Below are 11,017 nucleotides of genomic sequence, written 5' to 3' on the forward strand. Positions count from 1 at the left end.
AAGTTGGGGGCAGGGGGTGGGGCAGACCATCACTAGAAAAGGGAGGGGAGCCTGGTCTTAAATCAAATGTACAAGGACGCTTATTAAGGGAGAAAAATGTTTTTTAGGTTAATGCTCAGTCTTAGCAGCCTGAGTCCTCTTGAGTGCCCAATCAATGTAGAGAGAAGCCAGATCATTGAACTTCTCTAAAATTCGAAGGTGTCCTCCCAGGGAGAGCAGTGCAGTCTGAGTCTGGGGCCAAGTCTTGCAGAAAGGGGAAGGGCAGATCAGCCCCGGTGGGACCCTGCTCTCTCAGGCTGAACCCTGGGGTCAGGGAGGACGGGAAGCATCCTGACTCTGATACCACTCCTATATATCTTTCTCCTCAAAGATCCTTGTGTGACTTCACACACACTAAAAAAAAAAAAAAAATGGTGTCTGACCTCAAAGCACATCTCTGCTCTGTAAGCACCAAGGCATACAAAGCTAACAATTCTAAATGGAATCAGTATCAATATTTACAGATATTTAGTGCGTGACTAGAAACTACAGGGAAGAGCAATTTAGGAAAAGTTCAGTAATATCAGGAAGCAGGCAAGAAGGCTGAATAATAGCCACCATCCAATCCCTCCACCTAGCAAGCGATGGCAACACTGTATCCAGGGCTCAAAGGGGGAGGGAACCCTCCCACACAGGCCTGCCCCTCAAGAGGGGGTGTCACTAGAGACTGTTACCACACCCCTTCTCACTTTCCTGGTTCCCCCCATTATAAAATTCTACCAATATTGATTTTTACTACTGTATCTATCTTGGCCAGAGTATCAGGGAAAAGAGGAAAATATAACTATTTCGGAATTTCAATAAGTTGTATCTCTTCGAATTGTTTCCTGTATATTCAGGATTGCATTAGTATTCTAGACCATGTCATGCCACTCAGCTCTTATTAAACAGGCACTCCACCCAGCTACATTTCTTTTTTATCTACGTTTGTAAAATGGTAAACTCCTTGAAGCTATTTCAGCTTCAGTCTTTGTACATAAAACAATATTTTAACAAAATTCATATTCATTATAATTGCTTTAAAAATGTGCAAGCACACACACATTGGTCATTTAATCCTTGTTTACCCTTAGGACACTTGAGTAATTGGCATAATAACTTGAAAGGCAAATCAAATCTCATTAATGCTTTCCAAGTACTTCAAAAATCTCAAGTCAATGAATGTTTTGGGAAGTACTCCTATCAGGAGGAAAACACACAGGGAAACATTTTACCATTTAGTTATTTATTTATTGAGTCTCAGGAAACTGAGACTGGTTTTGATTCTTCTAGAAAATAAGACTGCCTGAGGAAACTGCTAGAGGAGTTTAATATGGTTTGTGAGGTGAGCTCTGGATATATTAAGAGCTACGGTTCAAAGAAGAAACTACCCAGACCCTGTAACACACAGGACTATCTTGGATGTTGATAAGGTACAAGCGTGGCTCAGCCCACAAGCTGCTTACAGGTCTGCTGGGAGGGACCATTCATGCCCCCATCGGAAATGAGCCTTCAGCTGTACAGGGAGGTATTAAAAGCTCATTTAAATACATGACAGTCTAGTGCGAAATTGAAAGCACCAAGGTGACTTCATGACTGGTACCAAATGTTGAATAAATATCGACTGACTGAAAAACTCAATAAGCCTCTGTAAAGAAGAGAAAGATAAAGAAGACGGCTTCATTCTTATGCTAAAATAAAATTTAAGAGTTAAAAAGAAAAAGAGATAGGAAAGATTAGGAGTAGGAGTTCAGGGAGAGATCAAACATGATCAAGAGTGGTCAAAGAAGATTTTAAAGAAAAGGTAAGAACCAGAGCAAGGCCTTGGAGGAGTGGCTGATTCAGACTTGGGAAAAAAGGTGGGGAGGGACCAAGAGGACCCTAACAAGTGAGGGCACAGTGGGACCATGCATCAAGTGTGATCAAGGTCAGCCAACTAACCAGTTAACAATGTTGGACAATACATGTCTTGCCCTCTCTAAACATTCACAGAGGTTGTCCTATGTCCTGGGCCCATTCACATCCTCATCATCTCATTTAAAAATTAGCAGAAGCAGACTCAACAAGCACTCAAAAAAACTCAGACTACAGCAAAGAGAACTGGAGGGCTAAGGCAGATGTTTCTGCCTTCCAGAGCCCACAGAGGCATCACTTCCTTTCCCTGAAATTCCCAAAGCTGGATGACAATGGCGTCTCTGGGGCTCTATCCTAAAAAGGCAAGCAGGGAGTACAACAATACCCTCAAGCAAAAGAGCCTCACTTCCTCAGGATGAGCAGCATCTGCTTTTTCTTGTTGGTATACAGAGTACTAGGGTGTTAAGAGCTAAAATAAAGAAGCCTTGGGTTGATATCAACTTACCTTCAATTTACCTCCCACTAAAACCCACCTTAATTGGCTTGACTGTTTTAACTAAAATGAGCAATTTAAAACAGTGGGCCAATGAGCTCCAACAGTAAGAAGACTAAACACACCTTGCTGTGTGTTTGCCTATTTGCTTTTCTAGTAAATATTCAACAATATATTTATAGGATTTAAGTGATCGTTTTCCCTCTGTATGAGTACAAGTGTAGTGATTAAATGGTTCCCATTGGGAAACGCCAGGCTTGCTGGCAAGTCAGCCTTCAGACTCTTTCAAAAGAGCATTACGTTGCATCCTTCATGGAGCTAGATAGGAGAGATAGTGTTTCTATTTAATCATCTGCTCACCACAAAGGGAAGCCACACTAACTTCAGCAGGAAAAGTGTGTGCATTAAATTACTTCTGAGGCTTCCTGAAGAGTAAGGCTTGTAGGTTTGGGACTGCATTACAATTAAGTAATAATGAAAGAGAAATCATGTCTTTTGATCAAATAATGCATTAATCCTACCATACACCAGGTATCGCTGTTCACTCTCCAGGTAATGCTGACTTTTGGGGGTGACTGTGTTGGGAAGATCTCCTGCAGAAGGGAAAGGCTATCTATCCACTCCAGTATTCTAAGTTGGAGAATTCCATGGACTGTATAGTCCATGGGGTCGCAAAGAGTCGGACATAACTGGGCAACTTTCACTTTCACTTTCTTCCTTATTCCACAGGACGCAGGCACAGAGTGAAGGAAAAGGGGGTGCATCTTGGAAAACAATGGTTATAAAGATGCCCTGGAAAGCTCTCAGGTGAGAATTAGTATTCACCGAATCATCAAGGAAATCCTAGGTAGGTCTAGTCATTTCTTAAGGTTCAGCATGTACAAAACATTTTTGGCAGAAAGTCTACATCCCTCACAAGCCCCCAGTTCATGCAGCCCACTACCTGAGCGGGTGCTGTTTAGGACTCCTCTTCACCACTTCAGACCAGAGTTCACTAAGCAATTAGCAGGATGGCGAGACTCTCCCAGGAGGCATTTGAGAACAAGTTTTTCAAGCACTTTAGAAGCATTTATATATACCTAACATGCCATTAATCATTCTTATCTGTTCATTAAGGCCGGCTCCCTCAGGACTTCCACCCGCCAGTTCTTACTCCGCCTGGTTCTTTTATCTACATAGCTGAAAAGGAGTCTATTTCCTTTAAAACATATTTTATAATTAAAAGACTTCATTAATTCACAGGGGTGTGTTCCACCGATGAGTTGGCACTTTCAGAGTACTATTAAACATACACAGAGGCCATTCTCAGGAGGGTCTGCGGAGAAGACAAAACATGCAACCACAGCTTGATTTAGGGATACATCTTCAACACTGGAGAGATTTTAGACCATTGTTATAGCATCATATAAACCTCCAGTCCCTATCAACACACTTGGCTTCCTTCTGTCCCCTACTGCAAAGGGAGCAGGGTTTTCACTTCCACTGCAATCTACTTGATATAAACTACAGACATAAAGGAAATCAGATACTGTAACAATCAAAAGCAATGAGTTTTAAATGTCATGTCAGCTGTGACGTGACTATACCTCTGCCGGGGACTCTCCCACACCCACGTTCCATCCTCCGCTGGCTCCCGGGTTCATCCATCCTAGTGCAGCAGGCAGGGAGGCTCCAAGCAGTGTGAGATGCAGCCAAAAGCCTCCTGGTCTCATTTTGTTGAGTCTGTTGAGAAAATGACAAATGCCCAGTACTGAGCACTGCAAAATGTAAACAAGTCAAGGGGTAGTTAGTGAGTGAGTACTTGCTCTCCAGAATCAGATAAACATGAGTTTATATGCTGGCACCAGGTCTTCTGGTTTACCGTGGAGAAGTTACACTCCTTTGGAGCCTTAGTTTATTCATCTCTAAAGTGGGGTCAATAATATGTACCCAATAGGGCTGCTGTGAGGGCTGAAGGAGGCAGGGTTGGGCACACAGTAAAAACTCTAAATGCTGACTGGTATGCAGAAACCCACTTGAAATACACCTGTCACTACATCTGTAAGAACAAGTGAGGGTGGAAAGGCTGAGACACCACTGATAGGTTACCATGTGTCCATGCTTCAGTTTCTGCAGACAGCATTTGCAGTTGGGCACACAGTAAGCACTGGTGAGAAATCATGTTAAATCTGTAGTATTGCTGTTTGTAGCTGAGGACTCAGTTAACAAGACAGTGAACTTCAAAACATTAAGGGGTCTACTATTTTCATTTCTGTTCTAAGACCAAACCTTCTTGTAGTAGAATTCAAGCATCTACCAGATAACAGGATTTCAGTAACATTTAAGATGTTTTATGAGACTCTCTTTAGTATTGTCTAAAATACTAGAGGACAAGAAATGGGCAATTTAAAGTAGTAAAAGAATTACATGGATGGAAAAAACACAAAGGATCAGCTGTAATAAAAATTCAATGTCCTAATATATGCTGGGCATTGTGTTAAGAGGACAAAGACACAGATTGGTGCATTTGTCCAATTAGCTGTCCTTTTTAAGGTTTCCACTGTGAACATATTCCAGCCTTAATTTCAGTATCTCTGAGAAACATAGCCAGATAGAGCTCATCATGCAGTATTTACAACTCTTACCTAAGGAAACTTTAAGGGTTATTGATTTCTGTGAGCACCACACAATTTAGTGCTTAATTGCATGTGGTCCACACTGCCTCGTGCTCATGGCCGCAGAGATGAAAACACAGAGTGCCTTGGAGGCCCAGCACCCACTGTGAGGTGGCTCAGGGCTGGTCCAGAGCAGGTGTCCGAGTCAGAGATGATGAGCTGCTGGAGAGACCTTACAGCCTGTTTGAAGGATCCACCCATGCTCACCCCCAAAGCCAACAGCTTAGAAGGATCCCTGTGCTACACAAGGAGAGGGATCAAATGATCACTAGAGCTGCTGCCAGGCTGCGAAACAAGTACACTGCCTGCCACCTTCCAGGCTTCCTTTGGCTGCCTTCCACACCCCAATAAAGCTGCCGTTCCAGACTTGCTTTATGTTCCCAACTTGAGACAGAAATGCCCACAGCAATGAGGAGCTAGACTGAAACTTGTGGGCATGTAACACTGGCCTATGAGAGGCGAGGTTATAAGTTATGGCTATCTTTTAAGGGAAGGTATCTTTTTTTTTTTTTTTTTTTTAAGGAGTCCACAGGCTCCTACTCCTACCTATGTTTCTTCAGCCATTCATCTTGGACATCTGTAGGGAAAGCTGGAGCTACCAGGGAAAGAGTCTGGGTGGCCAGTAAATACGATGTGACAGTCATGGTCTCAGCGCCATCTGCACCAGCTCCCACCTCTGAAGAAGGCAGAGCAAAGTGGAACCGGTACAGCAGCTACCTGGGAGAAGGCTGCAGTGTTAGCAGCAGCCACCCAGCGCTATGTTCCCCATCTGGGGCTCGAGCTAGGGTGTGTGTTCTTACAGGGAGGGGGAGGAGGGAAAAAATCACATTCAGGACTAAAAGAGAATAAAAATGACTTTCCCTAATTGCAACCAATTTTTCTAAAAATAAATAGGTTAACACCCTACTCTCCATAAATTATTCTTCTCTGAACACAGAGCCATGTTCCAGAGACTGCAGAAAGCAGCTACTCGGGTTTTGGAATTTTGTTTTCTTCAAACAAGCAACAGTAATTCAAGCTGGAATGAGAAAGACACTGCTTCCCACTCTACTTTTATTCATCCTTCCCTATTTATCCACCATCACACACACAGTGCTCATGGAGTAAGCATACATATCAAAGGTCCTGTCTCCCTTTTCATGCCTTCAAGCCTAAATAAACTAAAAAACAGCAAGATAGTCAAAACTTACTCTAGATAACTTACAGATGTCAATTCCTGGAGTTATAAAATATTCAAGCCACAATATCGAGTATTTAGTTTTCAATTTGTCTAGTAATCCAAGACCAATTATTTTGGATGTTTTATTATTAATGAATAGCATCAGAATAAATTCTGTTCATTTCAATTGTTTTGGAAAGCGCCAAATCACTTCATTTAAGAGGGTGTATTCAGACCTCTGACATTACCCAGCTGCCCTGAGCTGTTTCAGCAACCTGAGCTGCAGCATTGCTGCACTTGGAATCGTCTCTGGTTTTGTCTAGATCGTGTTGAGGTTCCCATAGGATTTTACTGGATGACAGGGAAACATGAGCCAGGCCAACTCCTGAAATATTCCTAGGTAGTACTCTTGCCTGGAAAATCCCATGGATGGAAGAGCCTGGTGAGCTACAGTCCATGGGGGAGCTAAGAGTCGGACACGACTGAGCGACTTCACTTTCATTTTTCACTTTCATGCATTGGAGAAGGAAATGGCAACCCACTCCAGTGTTCTTGCCTGGAGAATCCCAGGGAGCGGGGAGCCTGGTGGGTTGCCGTCTATTGGGTCGCACAGAGTCATAAACGACTGAAGCGACTTAGCAGCAGCCTCTCTGTAAAGTTTATTTCAGCTTGGCCACCACCAGATCAAACTTCATTTGCACGGCAGATGCGTCTGAGATGTCATTTTATACTCAGGGTGATTGACAATTCATTCCATCTACAGCAGCAACAGCCTTAAAATTTACAACTCAAGTTTTATGACAGTTCAGTTCATAAAAAAAAAGAATTAATACTGGGTCTAAATCAATTTTGATGATCTGTCTAATAACCAAATAGAGATTATCTATTTGGTTAACACGTATATAGCAATTACTATGTGTCAGGCACTGTTCTAAATGCTTTATAGGTACTAACTCATAACCCTCACTGCTATTCCATGAAGAGGGCAAGGATTAGCTCCTAGTTAGATAACAGAGGAGATGGGTCACAGAGAGGGTTAAGCACCCTGCCAAGGCCATGCGGCAAATAAATGACAGAGCTGGGACTCCAAACCAGCCAGGTGGACACGGATCTATATTCAGACCTTGCCCACTGAGGCCTCTTGATACTTAGCAATATTTCATTTGGATGAATGGGAGTTTTTAGTACGATGGGGAAACATCTACGTAGAACAAGATTGGAGGCCCTGAGCCCCAAGTCTCTCCTGTGAAAGATGCCGAGACCCTGTTCCTCCAGCTTCCATGGCTCCAGCAAGGCCAGAGGAACAGAGTGAGGGGGAAGTCAAGCTGCCCCCTGCCCCACACTCCACCTGTGATGAGGCCACACAGCACTCTCTCCTCAGCCCTCATCACTGCTGTCTTTATTGGCCTAGAATGAATGTGGCTGAAATAAAAAAAAAAAACCATGAGGAGATGCAAAGGATGCCAGGCAGCAAGGGTGCCCTTCAGCTCACTGACAATGCCAGTCAGCCTGGTAGATGGTCACTTTGAGGAAAGAGGATCTGTTGAAAGATTAACTACTCCTCAAATTCAAATAGCGCTACTGGCCCTCAGACAGAAGAACATACAACAAGAATCTCCCCATCATAGAAGTAGGAAGGTATCACCAATAAGATCACAAACCCTCTTTTTCAACCTAGAGCTCCTTTTGAAATCACTTTAGGTTTATAAGCTTCATCCAATCCATGCTAGAGTCCCAAGATTGGTTATAAATCTACCTGAGATTGTTCTCATAAAAGATCTGGGACTATTTCTCCTTTAAAACAACTTATAAAACACAATCACTTGATATTTAAGACATCTCGTTTCCAAGGAAAGTACTTCACTGCTTCTTCTGGGGTTTCCCACCTGAGCCTCATGTTTCCACATGCTCATGAGAATCAGGCACCAAAGGCCTGGAAGGTGGAAAGGTTCACCCAGTATATAAAGCCAACTCAGTGGCCAGACCTAGACTAACACTGGAGCATCCTGACCCCCCCAGGCAACTGCTTTGTTTCTTATATCATCTTAAATTTATGTATGGAATATGTATGCATTAGACAGACTGATTTTGCTTTTTTTTTAAGTTATGGATGAGCCCTATTTCATCTTGCTATTTCACCTTGCTGTGAAAACCACAGATTTCCTGGTGTTACAAGCTGATAGCTGTACTATTATTTATTTGTATTTAAAACTATAGAGGTAACATTCCAAATACTGACTTGATTTCTGAAGAAAGTGGAAAAACCATGACCAAAGAAGGCAAATGGTCAGGGAGAAATAGATATGAATACGTAAACTCCAAATCTGCACCACCAGAGAACATACGTGGCATGCAACCTGTCTTTACTGAACAGGGTCAGAGGCCAGAGAGAAGCACCAACATAAACAAACTTCTCTTTCCTCCTCCAGGATCCAGCCCTGTTTGGGAAGAATTGGGGAAGAACTCTGACCCTCAGAGCTCTGGGGGAGACTATTCCCTGGTTTGTTCTCTCTCGTCTTTCTCTCAGAATATGGTGACATAACAGTCCAGACATCATGGAGTAGTCACGCAGAAACGGCTCCTCTTTGTCACAGACAGGACCAGAAATTACAAAGATGATTTGGCAGAACTGAGCAACACCATCCAGCCTTGAAGAGGACGGTAAGGTTTGTGACTTCGAGCCTCCTGAATTTCTATCCTAATTGAAAAGTGTATGCTCTAGCCAACTGCTTTTAGGTGTACTGCCTTTTACACACGTGATGTTGGCAATCAGCAACACACACCAAAATCCTACAGTTCTCTCTGCATGCTTGCCCCATGCTCAAAGAAAAAAAACACATCAAAAGCCCAAACTAAAACCAGGAAGCTATCTGCTAATTTCTTTTGCAAGGCTTAAGACTGCAGTTTTGATTGGTGAGTCTTTTAGGAAAAAAGAGAGGGGTTCAAACTTCCTAGTTTCTAGAATACCAATCCAAGGAAATTAGGCATGGAAACATATGAAGGCAACAATGAAGCAAGCCATAATGAAGTTATATTGCATTCCCCAGTAATTATCTACTCTGTCTCTTTGGTTAATTGTTCCTACATTTGATAAATTTGATATCTAAATTAGCCTATGTGTAAACCTATGACACTCCTATTTACTATGAAGCTAACATATAGAAGCCTCAACATTCAGATAATACTTCTGGAGTACCATGTTCTCTCCACTGTAGTTGTGTTTCACTTGAAGTTGCGTGCCTTGTGTTATGCACCAAGATAGAAAATGTAAGCAAAGATGCGCTCTTGAAATAACTGCCTAATTTGATTAACTAGTAAGCACACAGCATCACAAGAAGGTTGAGTTTGCAAAAAAAAATACCAAAAAAGGCAAAGTAGCAATTAAGGAGATTTTTAGGAAATCTTGACTAGTCAGTGCCAATTTCTGAAATATAATGTTGTCAAACAAAAGATCACATCATGAAGATCACTAAAGGGGTGGGGAGCAGGGTGTGAGGGTGGGGGGAAGCCTGCAGCCCTTAGGAGAAGAATCTTGAATGATTGGCAGATCAAGGTAGAAAAATTCAATCTATCCCTCCCTTACCTACCTCCAGGACACAGCCAAAGGGATAAAGGTTCTCCCCGTACCCAGAACAAGCTGCCCCTCTCTTGGGGGTGAGGGGTGGGGGGGGAACCTTCCTGGAATTAACAATAATGGAAGGTGGGCAAAAAAATTGAAGAGAGGAAAACCCACTGTCACTTTTATTAAGCAATTCATATTCATTACATCAAAAACTATTTTCTTGCACTGACCTTTGCTCTGTCTGAAGTCTTTGGAGAGAGGGCTGTCTTTTTTTATACGGGATGGGAAGAAAGTGAACATTCATCTGAGTGTGTTTAAACAGAAATAATCTAGTAATGCTGCAGTGTCTTCTCACAAAACTAAGATGGGAAGCAGACATGGCCCTGTAGGGCATCAGCTCAGGTCTTCCATGAAAGCTACTGCCTAAGGGCTGTTGGGCCTCTGGGGTCAGAGATGCCACATCCCTCACTCCCCTGACGTGTCCTTCCCAGGTGAGCAGATCCACCTGACCATTGCCCAGACCCACGGCCTGTCTGGATCATTCCAGGATTAAGTCATCTCTCGCTTTCCCCTAACCCTGATGGTAGGAAAATAATTCGAGACTTTCCAGAAAAGTCCGAATTTCTACCTGACCCCTTTTCTCTCCTCATGTATCGTGAAATGGGCACATTTTAGGGTGCACATTTTTAGTGCCACGTCCTACTAAAATTCTGTTTGGCCCAGAGAATGTGGACGGACGTCTGTGTCTCAGGGGCCCATCTAGTACAATTTCTGGTGCACAGGTTTGCTACAAATTCACGAAGGGAACAGACCAAAGCTACTGGCGTTGTTTTCCGCTCGCCGGAAACCTCGGCGGAAGCGACACCTAGAGGGAAGCGGTGGCGAAGCTGCGTAAGCGCTATTCATCAATGTCGGCGACAGTGATCAGGAGCGAGGTCTGCTGGACAGCGCACGGGGGACCAACTCTGGGCTAGACGCAGACCTGGGCGGCCCAACGCTGCCTTGTCCCGAGGAGCTTACATAGACGGACAAGCGGCACGGGATGCTCGCCGCGTTCCGGGCATGGTGAGAAACCCTACTGCTTCCAGCAGGTTTCTGCTCCTGCCGGAGGGGTGGGTGCCAAAGTCCTCAGGTGGCAGGCCTCAAACGAAGGCGCTCGGGGCACCCCTTTGTCAGCTGAAGGCAGCCCCGAAGGCTCGCGCCAAGCTCTCCTCGCTAAACTCGAGGGGACACGCGCTCCCAAAGCGGAGCGCGCTCTGCTCGAGTCGCCTAGGTAC

The 11,017-nt window shown here is 43.8% G+C and overlaps 1 protein-coding gene across 3 annotated transcripts in view; it reads right to left on the reverse strand.

Annotated features, from left to right (window-relative positions):
• Positions 1-11,017, reverse strand: part of FSTL4 (follistatin like 4) — a 660,210-nt gene that overhangs the window by 424,343 nt on the left and 224,850 nt on the right. For all 3 annotated transcript variants that reach the window (XM_070793583.1, XM_070793584.1, XM_070793582.1), the window contains one exon: positions 3,952-4,087. In XM_070793583.1, the coding sequence (XP_070649684.1) occupies positions 3,952-4,077 (126 nt within the window). In that variant the 5' untranslated portion in view covers positions 4,078-4,087. The remainder of the gene's footprint in view (positions 1-3,951; positions 4,088-11,017) is intronic.

This window comes from Bos indicus, chromosome 7, assembly GCF_029378745.1.
Source record: "Bos indicus isolate NIAB-ARS_2022 breed Sahiwal x Tharparkar chromosome 7, NIAB-ARS_B.indTharparkar_mat_pri_1.0, whole genome shotgun sequence".
Lineage (NCBI taxonomy): Eukaryota > Metazoa > Chordata > Mammalia > Artiodactyla > Bovidae > Bos > Bos indicus.